The following is an 18,039-nucleotide window of genomic DNA, read 5'->3' on the forward strand; positions in this document are numbered from 1 at the left end:
TGGATCCCAAAAACTTCATGTCCTGTTCATGGATCCCAAAAACTCCACACCCTCCTCATGGATCCTAAAAACTCCACACTCTGCTCATGCATCCTGCAAATTCCATGTCCTGTTCATGGATCCTAAAAGACTTCACATCTTGCCCATGGATCCTGCAAACTCCCCATCTCCATCCCAGTGCCCCCACAAAGCCCTGCAGGCAGAGGGAAGCTGGAGGGAGGGAGGGAAGGAGGAGGCTCCAGCCCTTACCTGTTCCTGCAGGCTCACGGCTCGTCTGCTGCGGCCCCCCAGGAGCCACTGTGGGGTGACACGTTCTCCGTGGGACGGTGGCCCTGGGGAGGAGAAGTCCTGGTGAACAGACCCTGCCAGACCCTGGGAGCTGGAGCTCCTCCACAGCCACATCCAGAGGGAACTCAGGAACATCCAGAGCCTCCTCTTAGGGATGTGTCTGGGGATGGACACCGGAACGAAGCCAAAGCATCGCCCCTTTCCCAGCTCAGCACCCTCATTTATGGCCCAGCCTTAGTCTTGGAAGCCTCCCAGATCCCAAATCAGTGTCCTAAATCCCCTGAATCCCACCCTGGAGAAGCAGCTGGCACATGGGAGCCATCCCTGGGAGTGTCCAAGGCCAGTTTGAACAGGGCTTGGAGCAACCTGGGAGAGTGGAAGGTGTCCCTGCCCATGGCAGAGGGTGGAACGAGATGACCTTCAAGGTCCCTTCCAACCCAAACCATTCCACGATTCCATGATTTATGGGACGGGCAAGTGTGGTTCCATCCCCCCAAAATGGAGTTATCATCTTTCCAGCCCGAGCTGGGCTCGAGGAGGGAGCGGAGGAGCCGAAATAACTGCAGCACATTCCTGGTTTCTCTGAGCCATCCCAGTTCCCCCCCCGGGGTGGAGCAGCACAAGCAATTCCTTGGCTCCATCCAGAGTCAGACAGACTTTCTAAGATTATTTTGTTCCTAAACAATGTGGCTGGATTTGATTGCAGCAGTGGGAGCAGCCACGGGTGACTTAAGCCTGGACGACAACGGAACCAAAAATTCCAACCTGAGGATGCTGCAGAGAGGGGTCGGGGTCGAACAAAAATGTCAAGGATTGGGGTCACCTTGCCAAGCCAAACGTTGCCAGGGAGAACTTGGATGGAATAACGTTCCCCAGCAAAGCTGTTTACTCAGGGAGTGGAATAACAAGGCTTAGGGCTTAATAATTTTATAGGGTTGTTTTGGTTCCCTGTGCAGTGATTGGGGGGGGGGGGGGGGGTTGGCTGGAGGAAAGATGAAGTTATTGAAAAGACAAAGGGAAAAGAAAAAAAAAAAAAAGAGGTGGAGTTCTGGGTTGGGAATTGCAGATGGGTGTTTAACGGGATGGAGCCACCCAGCCTGGCCACCCCTGTCCCCCCAGCACTATCTCAGTGTGGTATTTAATCAGCTCCCATTATATTTAGCCTGCTATCAGATTCCAGGAATAACTGCAGATAAGGTGGTGGCACAATCCCAAATTCCCTCTCCTCACCTCCTCCCAGAGCAGGAGCCGGGCCCTCCAACCTCTAGCCACACACACAGGCCTCTGGTTCTGGGAGTATTCCTGAATATTCCTGAAATATTCCACTCGGATTCAGCCACTGCCGCCTTCCCAGAGCAGAGACAAGGAATAAAAGCCCTCGAATTTTAATTCCCAAAGGGAGAAGGGCAGGGATTCTCTGCCTCTCCTGCTCCTGCAGTCTCTCCCACGCTGTCTGGGGAGAGGATGGGACACGAGGGGCGGCCGCTTTCCTGGGATTACTGGGCTGGGCTTTGGGCCACGTTGCCAAAATCCCTTAGTTATGAGATTTCAGATACGATATTTGAAATTTCTCACTGTTTTGTCTGTGGCTTTTTTCTGGGAATCTCAGAGACTCCGAGCAGGAGACGAGGCCTTAAAAAAATCTAACTCAAATAAACCCAAGTCTAAGGCAGAGGGGGTTTCCCACACCCCCCTTCTCTTTATTTCCTGGAGAACACACACACATTCCCAGCCCTATTTGGGAATGCTGTGTGGGGAACAGCACTGCTTTGGCATTTTAGGATGTTGGCACCCTATATTTTGGGGATGGGGAGCCCCGAGTGAGCCCTGCAGAGCTCAAATCCCACCGGAGCAGGCAGCTTTCCCAGCTCCACTCTTTATCCAAACAGATATTCCTGGCTCCCAGCACCCTCCCCGTTGCTCTCCCAGCTCTCTCGGAGCTGCTGGAAAACTTTCAGCAGCCGCCGAGAACCCGGCAAAGCTCAGAAGTTAAAAAAAAATAACAACAACAACAACAAAAAAATGTGCTTTGGGTGGAGACACCTCGGCCCTGAGTTCCCGGTGGGGTTGGGGAAGGAATTAGGGATGGGGAAGAAGCTGCGGGAGAGGTTGAAGTGAAACTGGTCCCCCCCCCCCGCTCGCTCTCCTCCGACGGGAACCTCCGGGGAGAAAAATGAATTTCCTCAACGACCGAAAAAGCCACGTTTCAGCCCAAAAACACGGAGCAGCTGCACGAGCCCCGAAGCTCCTTCCCGGTGCCTCCGCCCGGAGCCGGGACGGGATCGGGACGGGACGGGAATAGGATGGGGACGGGATGGGGGTGGTCTGAGCCGTTTTGGAGGGGTGAAAGCCGAACCCCCCCTCTCCCTGGGGGTCGCCTGATCCCATCCCAACAGGACCATATAGAGTCACAGCGGCGAGCGCCGGGCTGGGGTGGGAGAGCGGGGATTTGGGGGGGGGGCTCCCCCCGAGCGGGCGGTGGGATCGCAGAGATCCCACTCTCCCCATCCATCCCCCGAAACCCCCCCCCAACACCCCCTCCGGGACCCCCTTACCTGCCGTCCCCGGCGGGGGGACCCCCAGCAGGACCCCCAGGAGGACGAGGCGGTGCCCCCAGCCCGGGGGGGGGGCCCGGGCCGGCCATGCCGCCGCCGCCGGGGCTGTCACCGTGTCACCGCCTCCGCCCGCGCTCCGAACCTCCCCTTCTTATGCCGGCGGGTCCCTCCCTCCGCCCGCCGCCCCCCGAGCGCTGCCCGGCCCGGGCGGGGGGCGGCGGGGAGGGGAAGGGGAAAGGGAGGGGGTGGCTTTGTCCGCCCCTAATTTATGGCTGCGAGTTTTGGCCGCTTAATGAGAACCAGAGCCGGCGGCTCGGAGGCTCCCAGGCTCCCCCCGCGCCTTCCACCCATCCATCCATCCGTCCGTCCGTCCGTCCGTCCATCCCGGCATCCCCACCCAGGAAGGGGGGTCCCCGATGATGCTTCGCCCCGTTTCCTGCTCTGGGAAAGGCGGGAGGGAGGGGGGGGATCCCCAAAGGCTGCCTGGGCGAGGAAGGGAGGGGGGAAAAAAAAACGATAAAAGCAAATTATTAAATACAAGTAATAGAAAAATAAATGAATAAAAAAAGGAAATAAAATAAAAGGAAATACAATAAAAGGAAATAAAATAAAAGGAAATAAAATAAAAGGAAATAAAATAAAAGGAAATAAGATAGGGTAAGATAAAATTTAAAAATAAAATAAGATAAATGAAATAAGATAAAATAAGATAAAATAAAACAAATAAAATAAGATACAATAAAATAAGATAAAATATGATAAAATAAAATCAGATAAAATATTATAAAATAAAATAAAAGAAGATAAAATAAAAGAAGATATAATAAAATATAAAATAAAACTAAATTAAATTAAATTATTAAATAACCCCATCCATTCCACCACAGATCCTCAATCCACTCCACAGTTGTTGTTATTATTAATATTACTTTTGTTGATTATTAACATTAATATTTGTACTATTAATTAATAGTATTGATTATATTAATAATATAATCACAGGATGGTTTGGATTGGAAGGGACCTTAAAGACCATCCAGTTCAACTCCTGCCATGGGCAGGGACACCTTCCACTATCCCAGGTTGCTCCAACCTGGCCTTGGACACTTCCAGGGATGGATATTATCAGTATCATCCAACCAATCCCATCAAACCAGTGGTGGGACAGCAAGTGTGGGGATGAGGGAATGTTCACTTCCCTTCCTTGCACACACAATTCCCACCCCCTCTGGATCCCTCCCTGGGGTCACCCAACCCTCCCTCCCCCAGTCAGGGCAAGGATTCATCACTAGTTATCAAAGCCCTATCAGTAATATTGATTAACAGCAGTAATTAAAGCTTTGCAAACGATTTCACTCTGAAAACGGGGACAGTTCCAGGCCCCCTCACCCCGAGTGCTCCAGGCACCTCTGGCCCAAGGTGGCATTTGGGGACAGCAAGGCACAGGGGATTTTTGGGGGGGAAGGAATAAGAATTCCCTGTGAGGGTGTTGAGGCCCTGGCCCAGGTTGGGCAGAGAAGCTGTGGCTGCCCCTGGATCCCTGGAAGTGTCCAAGGCCAGGCTGGACAGGGCTTGGAGCAACCTGGGCTAGTGGAAGGTATCCATACTCATGGTAGGGGGTGGGACTGGATGATCCTTAAGGTCCCTTCCAACCCAAATCATCCTGTGATTCCACGATCTTCTGCCCTTCCTGCACAGCAACAGCTCTCCCTGAAGCTCAAAGCTCCCCATGGAGGGGCTGGGAAAGTCCCACCACCTCCAGGAAAGGAAAAAGGCAGCAAAAACCAGTCAATCCAAAGAATAAATCCCTGGAAGTGCAGGGAGCACCCGAGGGCACCGCAGACTCAGCAGCTCACAGGGGGTTCAGCAGAGCAGCTGTAAATCCCCAGCCTGGCACAGAACTGGGAGAGATTCCAAGGCAGGAAAGGGCTCTTGGCCATCAGGAAACCATCAAGGTCCAGAGGGACGAGGCAGGGAGCTGGGAAGTGCTTTCCAAGAGGGGTGAGCCAGGGGTGGGATGGAGCAGGAAGAAGGAAACCCAGGGCAGCCAACAGGCTCTGGAGTGGCCTCACCGTTGCTCCACGACACGGGACATTTTTCCTCATTCCTCCACTTCCTCAAGCTGGCAGAAATTTCTCTGCTCCCCACCAGCACAGGGAATGTGAGCAGAGCTTGGGATGTGAAGCCCATAGGCCCTACATGGGGCTGGGGCAGCAGCTGGGGGTGATCCAGGCCCTATAAAAGCCTTCTTGTGCGGAGGAACAGGCGCTGTTCCCGTGCCTCCAGCCTGGATCACTTGATATCCCTGCTGACAAAAGCCAACAGAAGCTGTGGCACCCGACCAGGACCTGCAGCTGGGTCACAGCCTGACAGCTGAACCCAAATTGGGGGATTCCTGCAGCCTGGAGTGAGCCAAGAGCAGCACGTGGGAAGCAGGGCTGGGAATCACTCACAACCAGGGAATTACGGACAAGGAGAGGCTCTTGGTGTCCGTTTTCAGGGTGCTCCCAGGAATTCCTTCATAGTCCTGACAGAGGCAGCCAGGACAGGGACACACAGCATGGGAGGGGTGATCCTGGGCACCCACATTTTGGGGCTTCACTGATCCATCAGCTCAGACACCATCGCTCTTCACCTGTCACGGGACCTTTGCAAAGGACGCGCTCAGTTGTGACACAGAATCCCAGAATCACGGAATCACTGAGGTTGGAAAAGACCTCCAAGGTCATGGAAACCCCTCCTGTGCCCGATCCCACCTTGTCCCCCAGCCCAGAGCACTGAGTGCCACGGCCAGGCCTTCCTTGGACACCTCCGGGGTGGGGACTCCAAACCTCCCTGGGCAGCACCACCCTCTCCATGAATAAAATCCTCCTGATGTCCAACCTGACCCTCCCCTGGCACAGCTGGAGGCCATGCCGTCTCCTCCTGTCCCTTGTTCCCTGGGAGCAGAGCCCGACCCTCCCTGGCTCCCCCCTCAGGGAGTTGCAGAGCCAGAAGGTCCCCCCTGAGCCTCCTTTTCTCCAGGTTGAGCCCCCCCAGCTCCCTCAGCTGCTCCAAACCCTTCTCCAGCTCCGTTCCCTTCTCTAGTAAAACACCTTTCTGCTGCTCATAAAAACTTTTGCCCCGATAGACCCCAAAAAAGTCTCTTCAGACCAAAATTCACACAATCTTTTAAAATGACAGTTCCATCCACACGTGATGTCACAGGAACTTGAGCGGGCGATGAGGAGCCCACAGCTGGAGTGTCACCTCCTCCAGATCCAACTGGGAAGTCTCAGGGGGCTCATCCCTGTCCAGAAGAAGGTCAGGGCTGGCTCCTCAGCAGATGACTCAGGGAGGCTTAAGCTGGGACCAGCAGGGGGATTCATGGAATGAACCGATTCCATCTCAGGTAGGGAAACCGCAACTTCTGGAGTCTCTTGTACATCAGGAAGACAAGTTTGAAGCAGCTTCTGACGAAGCAACAGTGCTGCAGCACACGGGCACATGGATAAAACTGGACTGGATTAAAAAAAAAAAATCCCCTTTTTCCTAGGGAGACCTCTCCCAAGTGTCCTCATCCCCGTGGAATTTGAGCGCCTTCCAGGAGCGCATTAATCACCGCGGCCTCCATTTGTCACGCCGGGGTCCTTCACCCGCCCTCGGGGGCTCCTTTGACCCGGGGAATTCGGTTTATCTGCTGATGTAGGGAGAGAAATATTAATAAAAGCTTGACTTTCAAACCCTGCTCGTGTGAAAAGAGTCGAGCCTTTCCCATTTCCAGAGGCTGGGAAGAATTCCCACCCCGAGCCGACGACGGTCGTCCGATGACTTCGCAGTCGCCCGGCTCGTAAGTGCAGCAGGAAGGAAACAATATATTAAGATCTGCTTTACTGGATTAAAAGCTTGATCTGGACTAATGAACAGCCAGCCAGGAAGTCATGTCTTCATCAGGGAATGGTTTCAGGAAAAGGGAATTATAAACCAGGATGCGCTCACGGAAAAAATTAGATGGAGTTATGGGAGGTCTGATCAAAGGTCTATAAAGTCTATAATTCATCTAATTTTAGATGAGCATGGAAGGGGGTTGGAATTAGATGGTCTTTAAGGCCCCTTCCAGCCCAAATCTTCTGGAATTCTAGAAGAGGAAGTGATTTCCTCACCTGCTGTTCCACAGGGAAAATCCTTCCCTGTCCCCTCCTCTTCCAAGTCGTCCCGTTGTGTTCTCCTACAAATTTACCACCGGAATTCCTTCTGGGCAGAGACCTCCAGCAACCACCACACTGGACCAGGCCACATCCAGGCAGATGTCTGGTAACATGACTAAATTCTGAGAGGAATTTCCTTTTCCAAGGAAATCAGGCACTCCAGCTCTACTTTTACATCCTTGTTCCAACAGATTTCCAAGGAATTCTTTCCAGTTACCAGCAATGAGAGAACATGTCCCAGACATCCACTCAAGCCCCAGCAGTGCCTGATGTGAGAAGGGTTCTCCATGGAAAGAGCTTCAAAAAATTCCATACCAACTGGAGAGTGGTTCTCCATGGAAAGGATTCCAAAAATATCCAAACCAATTGGAGAGTGGTTCTCCCTAGGAAGGACTCTAAAAATATCCAAACCTATTGGAGAATGGTCTTCATGGAAAGGACTCCCAAAATATCCAAACCCACTGGAGATTGGTTCTCCATAGGAAGGATTCCAAAAATATCCAAACCAATTGGAGAGTGGTTTTCCATGGAAAGGATTCCAAAAACATCCAAACCAACTGGAGAGTGGTTCTCCCTAGGAAGGACTCCAAAAATATCCAAACCCATTGGAGAATGGTATCCATGGAAAGGATTCCCAAAAATATCCAAACCAATTGGAGAGTGGTTCTCCATAGAAAGGGTTCCAAAAACATCCAAACAAATTTGAGTGGTTCTCCATGGGAAGGACTCCAAAAAACACCCACCAAAAACCAGAGGACTGACCATGTTACTCCAAAAGGATCAGGACTGAGTCCCTCAGGATGGAATTTACAGCACAACAGGGAGAACTCGTGGAAATGGTCATGGAAGAGGAAATGGAAGATGTTCCAGAAGGGCAAAAAAAGCCTCTTATTTTAAAATAAAGTTTCAAAGCACAAGGTGGATTTTTATACCTCTTTTCCAGTTCCTTGTTTGTCCACCTCATCCATCACATTTCCCACCTCCAGCTGAGCTTGTGGACACACAACAATCACTGTGAGGGGAGGTGCTGATCCAAGAACATTCCTGACTAATGAAGAGCAAAAATCTACTCCTGCAGGGGTCAAAAAAAATCAGTTCTGCCCTCACTGAGCTCCCAAAAATTTGCAGAACTTCCCCCAAAAGTCTTTGTGTACAGCGGGTTAAGAAGGGATGACTCCACTCTGGAATCAACACAGGCCAAGCACAATTTCCTGAGTTTTTGGAATGGAGTTTGGAGTGTTGGAAGCAGCGACTCCAAATGTCAACAGTCTCCTTCCCCAGAACTGTAAACACTGGATGCTCTGCATCCAGCACGAGGTTTATCCAATGGCAATGGAATGGGGGTGAGTCACCTTCACTAGAATCCCTGAGGGAGGGAAATGGAGGGAAGGATGGATGATAACACTCCCCCCCCCCAGTTCTGGGGGAAGATTTCAGCACCCAAAGGGTGATGAAACCAGCCCTGGTCCAGGGGTGGAGTCCCCATCCCTGGAGGGATTTCAAAGCCCTGTGGATGTGGCACTTGGGGACATGGGTCAGTGGTGGCCTTGGCAGTGCTGGGAATGCTTGGACTCGACCTCAGAAGGCTTTTCCATCACCAAAGTCCTTCAGCTGTCTTGATTTTTCATCATTTCAAAGCTAAAAGCAGAATTAAGCAGCTGAGTGGCCTGAAAGGAGCTCAAAGTGAGGTGAGATCTCGTCAGGACTCCAAGACATCCCAATTTCTTGTCCCAGGGAACAAGTCCATCCCTGTAGCAGAGAATCCAGCACCAGCAAGTTACAGCACCTTCTTCAGGAATGTGGAAAGCTGCTTTCTAAGCCTGGAAGAGACTCCCAAAGGCAAAGCAGCAATCCAGACTGATCCCAAGGAGAAGTGGAAGGAGCAAATTCAAGCTCAAGGCCAGGTTGGACGGGGCTTGGAGCAACCTGGGCTGGTGGAAGATGTCCCTGCCCATGGAGGGGGTGAGACTGGATGGGATTGAAGGTCCCTTCCAGCCCAAACCATTCCATGATTCCATGATCTTCTGCCCTTTCTGGGTCACTCTCTGCAGAGTAACAGGTCTCCCTGAAGCTCGAAGCTCACCCTGAAGGGGCTGTGCAGGTTCCATCACCTCCATGAAAGGAGATCTTCCCACATCCCAACATTTTTTTTGGACCTGTTTATCACAGAATCCCAGACTGGTTTGGGTTGGAAGGGACCTTAAAGACCATCCAATTCCACCCCCTGCCATGGGCAGGGACATCTTCCACTAGAACAGGTTGCTCCAACCTGGCCTTGGACACTTCCAGGGATCCAGGGGGAGCCACAGCTTCTCTGCCCAACCTGGGCCAGGGCCTCACCACTCTCCCAGCCAACAATTCCTTCCCAGTATCCCACCTAAATCTCCCCTTTTCCACTATGAAGCCATTCCCCCTTGTCCTGCCCCTCCATCCCTTGTTCCAAGTCCCTCTCCAGCTCTCCTGGAGCCCCTTCAGGCCCTGGAAGGTCTCTCCAGAGCCTTCAATCTCCGAGTTGTGCCTCAGTTTCCACAGAATTGGGTGTTTCCTCAAAACTGCTCCTCTTGAACTGAATTACTGAGAACATCTGAGGCAGAGAAAATAGGAAACCACAGCTCACACCCACTTCATTCTGCCTCAGATGTGTTTTCCTGTTTATCCATCACCTGAACTCCACAGTGACAAAAAAATATCACTAAGATTTTATCACCAAAACCCACAACCTCTGTATTTTATCTTTGAAGTGATGCTGGTTAAAGGTATGACCAAGCAGGACACAACCAGCTCATCAAGTGAAGGTGATTCTCCCAGGAAAGGTCTAAAATATTCCCCAAATCCTCAAAGATATCTCTGATTAGACTCTCCAGGTTCATACCCAGACAAGCTGCAACAGTTACTACAACTCAAGTGTTTTATTGAGGGTTTTTTTTGCAGTACAAAACAAGTAAATTTTCTACAAGATGGGAATTAAAAAAAAAAAAAAATAATAATTAAAAAAAATCATTGTTCAAACCCATTGAAAATAAATATATAAAGCTTCTATTCCAATCAGGGAGCTATAAATATATTATGAACTGAGTTTTTCCAGACTCTGTTGACTTTGGAAGTGCATAAAACCACTACAAAACCCCCCCAGGGAATTGTTTAAAACCCTGACATTCATCTCAAATCATTGATTCTTAAATAGGGCAAGATCAGATCAGTACAAAAGTGACCCAATACCACAAAAATTTGAGCTGTGGAAGCATTTCCCTGCATTTTTGCCTCTTCCACATCATGTGCTGGAACATCCCAGGCTGGTTTGAAGGGATCATTCCATCAGTTCCAAGGCACCTTCTTCCCTAAGACACGGTTGGTGATTTTCTGCAGGGAAAAACAAAAGAGACAAAGAGATGAGTTTTGGTGCTTTGAAGATTCCAAATGCTGAGCAGGGAAATATTCCTTAAGTTTTCTGAACAGAATATCATGGAACCAAGGAATGGTTTGGGTTGGAAGGGACTTTTGAGCCCATCCAGTTCCAACCCCCTGCCATGGGACACCTTCCACTAGCCCAGGATGCTCCAACCTGGCAATTAAAGGGTAATAAAACACTACAAAATGGGGATTTATTTACACTTTTTAGGACACCTAAAGCAGCCCAGTTGTTTCTCACTCATTCCCATGAAAAAAAAAGCGGGATAATCCCATGCTGGCTGCTGTGGGAATGGTCAGGAACAAGCCTAAAGAGATACAAAATATCTTGGAATTAGCTGAATATCCACGATCATGTCTTCCCTTCACCTGCTGAGTAGAAACTTCTGGGAGTCACCTGTTCCCAAATTTGTGATGTATTTAGGAAAAGACCCAGGAGAAGAGTAACAAGGACAGTGGAAGGTACAGAAAATGTTTTCTACAACAGACAGTGGAGTAAATTAGGAACCTGCTGGGAAGGATGAAGTGGAGGAGATGAGGTCTTGTACAACCCTGAAGGTGAAAAGTTATTTCCAAACTTTTCCAAAAATAAGCTTAAAAAAAAAATAAGGTAATAAATTTGAAAAGAACAAACAAACACAGAATATTTGGTGGAGGGGTGGAGCTGGATGGGCTTTAAGGTCCCTTCCAACCCAAACCAGGCTGTGATTCCATGATTTTTCCCCTTACACCTCCCATTATTCCTCAGAGCTCCCAAACCTTCCCGAATCTGCCGTGGAATTGTTTCCCAGCTCCAGAACAAAGTGCTTTTCCCTTTGGGGCAGTGACACCTTGTGGTCCCTTTCTTAAATAAAATAAGGTTTCTCAATGCTGATATTGTTTTGCTTTTTTTAAGGGATAGAGGGAAGCACAGAAATCAATTGTTATCCCCTTTACGGAGGTTTTCCCCATATTCCCTATTTATTAAAATTTCAAACTCGCTCCATTCTAGTGGAAAAGCCTCAGTTATGGATAAAATTTGTATCTGATAAACTCATAAAATCCATTTTCGCTTCACTGGGGTTCAGAGAGTTCTGATTTCTGCCGCCATCAGATCAGGAATCTGTTCCCACTCCAGAGTTTTCCAGATTTAAGGCCATTCCCTGCTCTGACTGGGATGATTTTATTTGAAATTCAAAGCACAAAAGCAAAGGGATGCTGGGGCAGAACATCAGCCCAGATCCACAGGCACCCCGTGACAAAAATAATTCTGCTATCTTAATAAAGATAATTATTTCACAATTTCAGAAATTAGGAATGTCTGTGCAACCCTGAGCCACTTCCTAGCCCAGGAATTTTGATGTCTCTGGTTCTGTGTGAGCCCAATGATCCCATCCCTCACTCAGGGCCAACAAAACTGGTTTTTTATTCTCTCTTCACCTCCCTCTGAGCCAGAAATGCCTTAAAATTGTCACAGAAATGCCTTAAAACAAGCCCTGAGAGCCTTAAACTTTCCCAGGTGTCCCGTGGGAAGATTTTCACTTGGGTTTTAAAAAAAGTAAGGAAATTTTGTTCATATATAGTCACTAATTTGGGCTCTTTGAATCAAACAAACTCAGTTTCAGCTCATCCCTCAGCCTGGACATTAAGATTGTTATTCCCAGGAAGTGTCCAAGGCCAGGCTGGATGGAGCTTGGAACAACCTGGGATAGTGGAAGGTGTCCCCGTGGCAGGGGGTTGGAATGAGATTCCTTAATTCACTGCTTCCTTTCCCAAATTTTAATTTCCCCTGTGAGCCCTCAAGGCCCTGTAGAGGTGACACACCCTCTGGAATGCTGGAGAATCCCACTCTTGGAGCAGCAGGAGCAGCTGAGGGAGCTGGGGGGGCTCAGCCTGGAGAAAAGGAGGCTCAGGGGGGACCTTCTGGCTCTGCAACTCCCTGACAGGAGGGGGGAGCTGGGGGGGGTTCAGGCTCTGTTCCCAAAAAACAAGGGACAGGAGGAGAGGGAACGGCCTCCAGCTGTGCCAGGGGAGGTTTAGGTTGGATATTGGGGAAAAATTCTTCCTGGAAAGGGTTGTCAGGCATTGGAATGGGTTGCTCAGGGTGGTGGTGGAGTCCCCACCCCTGGAAGTGTTCCAAAAACACGTGGATGTGGCACTTGGGGACACGGGTCAGTGGTGGCCTTGGCAGTGCTGGGGGATGGTTGGACTGGATGATCTTAGAAGCCTTTTCCAACCTGAGTGATTCCATGATTCTCTGATTTTTGGGACAGCTCCTGTCACTGAGCGCTGCCAGGCAGGCAGAGAATACAAGGACTGTGCTCAGCTCCAGCACTGACCCCACACTCTGCCCTTCCCTCTCCCTTCCCAGACTTTCTCTGGATATATCCCAAAGGAACTGTCCCCTGCTGGGTCAGACTGAGACACAAAGGGCTCTTCCAGGTGACAGGAATTAAAACAGGAGCCAGCTCTGCTCCAGAGCCCAGACCTGCTGTTCTACATTCCCAGAGAGACCCTCAGACCACACTTTGGACACAGTGGATCCCTAAATCCCACAAAACCCTGGATCACACACATTTGTAGTGTATTTTTGGTACCATCTCTTTTCTCCCCCTAATTCCCTGCCTCATTTCTGGAGTCATTCCACAAAATCTGTTGTTCTGTATCTCATGAACAATCCATGCATGGAATTGGTACTCTCAGTAACACATCAACCACATCCCAAACAAACCACTCCCTGTATTTGCAGCTACTCATCCAGCTCTTCTGCATCAGCAAGGAAAAGTAAAATATTCCCATTATTTACTGCAATGAATCAGCATCTTCCAATCAAAACCACATTGATATCCAAAACTTCTGATCCTATTCCCTCTCTGCTTCCAGCTGACTCTGCTGTTCCAAGGCAGTGACTTCTAGCATTCATTAACTCCTCAAACTTTACTGTACCAGCACCTGGAATTTTCAGGCTGCTGACAAAAATATGTCCTGAAAATACCCTGCAAAAAATACAGCATCAAATCCAAGTGCTTCTGGTGGAGAATCCCCACAAGCACATTGGGAAGGTGTTCTGGATAATACATTGAGTTACAAGCCCTGACTTTTAAAATCCAATTACTGCTGTTCCCAACAAAATTATCATTCCAGCTCTGGCTGGAATAACTAATTTCTCAGCTCTGGTTGGAATAACTCAGCCAGGAAAGAGTCATAATGCTAAAAGTGAAATAAGTCAGGTTTAAAGCTCAGTGTTTGTCCTACAAAGTGTTTGTTCTTCCTCATATTTTGGGTCTCCAGCACAGGGAGGACATGGAGCTGCTGGAGTGAGGCCAGAGGAGTTCAGATTACAGGGATGGAGCAGCTCTGCTGTGAGGAAACACTGGGAGAATTGGGATTGTTCAGTCTGGAAAAGAGAAGGCTCTGGGGTGACCTGATTGTGACCTTCCAGGACCTGAAGGAGCGACAAGAAACATGGAGAGAGACTTTGGACAAGGGATGGAGGGACAGGACAAGGGGGAATGGCTTCAGACTGAAAGAGGGGAAATTTAGGGTGGATATTGGGAAGAAATTGTTCCCTGGGAGGGTGGTGAGGAGCTGGGATGGAATTCCCAAAGAAGCTGTGGCTGCTCCATCCCTTGGAAGTGTCCAAGGCCGGGTTGGAGCAACTTGGGCTAGTGGAAGGTGTCCACGTCCATGGCAGGGGTGGAACTGGATAATCTTTAAGGTCCCTTCCAACCCAAACCATTCCATGATTCCATGACCAGGTCTTATGAAGAGGAAGACGAAGCTCATGGATGGTCACTTTTGGAGATTCCCTTCTCCAAGGGGACAAATGGGGCTCCTCTGCTTATTTTAGGATTTTGGGTTACGTAGGGAAATTAATATTCCACCTTTTCCTAAGCTTGACTTCTCTGACCCTGATTAAATCCCAGTAGAGCCTAAACCCCTCAAAATTCCAATACCACAGGATTCCCACTTAGCAAATATTCCTCTCTATTTGTGAGTTCATGGAAGAACATCCTGGAATGTCCCGGAGCAGAACACCCACTGTTTTGTAGAGCTGTGCTTTCAGGCGGTACGAGTTGTATTCCAGCCTCCTCTTCTCCTCCTCCCTCTTCTTCCTCACCTCTGGAAGTTGCTCATAGATCCTGAAAGGTAAAGGGGAAAAAAAAAAAAAAAGCCATAAATAGTGATTTGGGACTTAATGATATTAAAAAAAGGCAAAAAAACCCCATCCTGTGTTTTATGTTCACGTTCTGTTAAAGGCTCCTGGCCAAGCACATGCCTGAAAAATCTATTTGAGGGTTTCCAGGGGAAAATGTGGAATACAGAGCTGTGAGACAGGAAATTCCCACATCCCATAAAGTCTTTCTCTTCCAAGCAGCACCTCTCAGAAGGAATATTTATGACATTAAAATGATCCTGCAGCTGATACAGTCACCCAGCTGAAACAGGCAGAGCCTCAATATCTTCCGGACAGAATAATTCCAGGGATTTTCCACACTGGTTATGCTGATTCCCAGTGATGTGTCCGTTCATCCATGGCAGGATTTTATCCCAGGAATAACCTGATTGAAGCTACTTAGGCAGCTTTCCCAAATGTCAGAGTTTTTAATAATGTTGTGCTGCTGCTGAACCTTCCCCAAATCTTCCTTTAATCCTGGAATCCTGGAATGGTTTGGCTTGGAAGGGACCTTAAAGCCCATCTCATTCCAGCCCCTGCCATGGGAAGGGACATCTTCCACTGGCCCAGGTTGTTCCAACCTGGCCTTGGACACTTCCAGGGATCCAGGGGCAGCCACAGCTTCTCTGGGAATTCCATTCCAGGCCCTCCCCACCCTCCCAGGGAAGAATTCCTTCCCAATATCCAACCTAAATTTCCCTCCTTGTAGTCTGAAGCCATTCCCATTGTCCTGTCACTACATTTCCAGAGGAAGGGCCTCTCTCCGGCTTCCTTGGATCCCCTTCCCACTGGAAATTGCTGGAATATCTTCCCAGAACCTTCTGCCCTCCAGCTGAACATTCCCAGCTTTCCCAGCCTGTCTCCATAGGGAAGGTGCTCCAGTCCCTTTATCAACCTCGTGGCCTCCTCTGGACTTGCTCCAACAATTCCAGGTCCTCCTTGTGCAGGAGGCACCGGAACTTGGATGGATCATTCCAGGTGGGATCTCACCCATTTCTTTTCCCACTTTTCCCACCTGGAATTAAATCTCCTGAAATTTACCTTTTAGACCTTTGAACCATTTCACTCTTTGGAATTGCTCTTCTCTTTTCCCTCATTGGAAAACCTGCAGGGAAAATTCGGAGTTAAGGGAAGGATGAACAAGTTCACTGATCACCGAGTCCTTTATAAGTTTTATAAAAGTCTTTATAAAAAAAAAAAAAAAAAACCTTTGTTAAAATTCTTTATAAATTTTTTATAAAAAATTCTTTTATGAAGACTTTTTATAAAAAATTCTTTATAAGACTTTTTGTAACAGTTTTATAGACAATAAAGTTCAATAATTGCAGCACTTCTATTAAAAACACACACAGCAAGTACCATGTGGAAATTCATTAAATTAATGACTTAACACGAATTAAAATTTAAAATTAAACATTGAATTAAGAGCTTGAAATGACAAAATTTAAAATTAGAAATTGAATTGAATTAATTAATTGATTAAAATGTCATTAAATTAGTGAATTACAATGAATTGGAATTTAAAACTGAATTACTGAATTAAAATTTCATTACATTATTGAATTAAAGATCAATAAAAACTGAAATGAAAAATTAATGAATTAAAGTTTCATTGTATGAATGAATTAAAATGAATTGAAATTTAAAATTAAAAACTGAATTAATGAATTGAAAATTCATTGAGTTCGAATGATTTCAAATTTAGAATTAAAATCAAATTAGTGAATTAACATTTCATTAAGTTAATAAATAAAAAGAATTGAAATTTAAAGATAAAAACTGAATTAATGAATTTAAAATTTGTTAATGAGGTAAAATGAATTCAAATTTAGAATTAAAAATGGAATTATTCAATAAAGTTCAAATAAATTAGAACTGAATTAAGTAATTAAAATTTCATTACATTAAGGAATTGAAACTAACTGAAATTTAAAGTTAAAAATTGAATTAGTCAAAATTTCATTAAATTAATGAAAGTGCACTGAAATTTAAAATTAAAAACTGAACTAATTAATTAAAAATTCATTAATGAGGTAAAATGAGTTCAAATTTAGAATGGAAAACCAAATTAATTAACAATTCATTAGAGTTCAAATGGATTAAAATTTTGAATTCAAACTGAATTAATGAGTTAAAACTTCATTAAATTAATGAATGAAAATGAATTCAAGGATTGAATGAGTTAAAATTTTGTTAAATTAAGGAATCAAAATTTAAAATTAAAAATGGAATTAATGAATTTAAAATTCGTAAATGAGGTAAAACAAATTCAAATTTAGAATGGAAAACCAAATTCATTAACAATTCATTAGAGTTCAAATGAATTCAAATTGAATTAATTAAAATTTCATTAATGAATTGAAACTAACTGAAATTTAAAGATTGAATGAGTTAAAATTTCATTAAATCAATGAATTGCATTGAAATTTAAAATTAAAACCTGAATTAATGAATTTAAAATTCATTAATGAGGTAAAATTAATTCAAATTTAGAATTAAAATGGAATTAATGAATTAAATTTCATTACATTAATGAATTGAAACTAATTGAAATTTAAAGTTAAAAATTGAATGAGTCAAAATTTTGTTGAATTAATGAAGTGCATTGAAATTTAAAATTAAAAACTGAATTAATGAATTTAAAATTCATTAATGAGGAAAAACGAATTCAAATTTAGAATGGAAAACCAAATTAATCAACAATTCATTAGAGTTCAAATGGATTAAAATTTAGAATTAAAATTGAATTAATGAATTAAATCTCATTAATTGAGTTCGAATGAACAAAAAATTAAAATTAAAACTGGACTTAATGAATTTAAAGCCCCCCGACGGTACCTCTGTCAGGCAGCAGGTGACTCGAACTCCCGGAGCCTTTTCTCTTCCCGGGGGGATTCCCAAGCTCTTCCCGCTGGGATTGCAGCCCCCTCTGGATCCTCCTCTCCTCCATGAGCAGCTTGAGGTGCTTCACTCGCTCCCCGGAGCGGGAGATGAAATCGGGGCGATGAACGGCCAGAGCCTCCTGAGGGGGGACAAAACACACCCTCAGGTGACCAAAGTGTCCCAAATATTCCCACAAATTCCAAAGGGTGGGAAAAGAATCCTGTCGTAATAGTTGGTGTGATGTGGGAAATCTCGTGGCCTCGATGATCCTTGGAGATCACGATTTGGGGACAAACGGGAAAGGAAGGGGACGGAAAGAGAAGAAAGGGAAATAGGAATAAAATAATAATAACAAGGAAAGGGGAAAGGGAAAAGAGTGAAGGGAAAAGGGGGAAAGTGGAAATGGGAAACAGAAAAATGGGGAAAGGGGGAATGGAAAGGGAAAGGAAAAGGGGAAAGGGGAAAGAAGAAAGGAAAAAGGGAAAGGAAAAGGGGGGAGGAAAAGGAAAGGGGAAAGGAAAGGGGAAAGAGGAAAGGGGAAAGAGGAAAGGGGAAAGAGGAA

The 18,039-nt window shown here is 46.6% G+C and overlaps 1 protein-coding gene across 1 annotated transcript in view; it reads right to left on the reverse strand.

The window, feature by feature from the left end:
• Positions 1-18,039, reverse strand: part of ADAM33 (ADAM metallopeptidase domain 33) — a 49,506-nt gene that overhangs the window by 29,437 nt on the left and 2,030 nt on the right. Inside the window, exons 3-6 of the mRNA XM_027660523.1 lie at positions 17,433-17,616; positions 15,636-15,699; positions 14,460-14,559; positions 250-348 (exon numbers count right to left, since the gene is read on the reverse strand). Coding sequence (XP_027516324.1) covers positions 250-348; positions 14,460-14,559; positions 15,636-15,699; positions 17,433-17,616 — 447 coding nt within the window. The remainder of the gene's footprint in view (positions 1-249; positions 349-14,459; positions 14,560-15,635; positions 15,700-17,432; positions 17,617-18,039) is intronic.

Source organism: Corapipo altera, unplaced genomic scaffold (assembly GCF_003945725.1).
Source record: "Corapipo altera isolate COAL_440 unplaced genomic scaffold, ASM394572v1 295, whole genome shotgun sequence".
Classification (NCBI taxonomy): Eukaryota; Metazoa; Chordata; class Aves; order Passeriformes; family Pipridae; genus Corapipo; species Corapipo altera.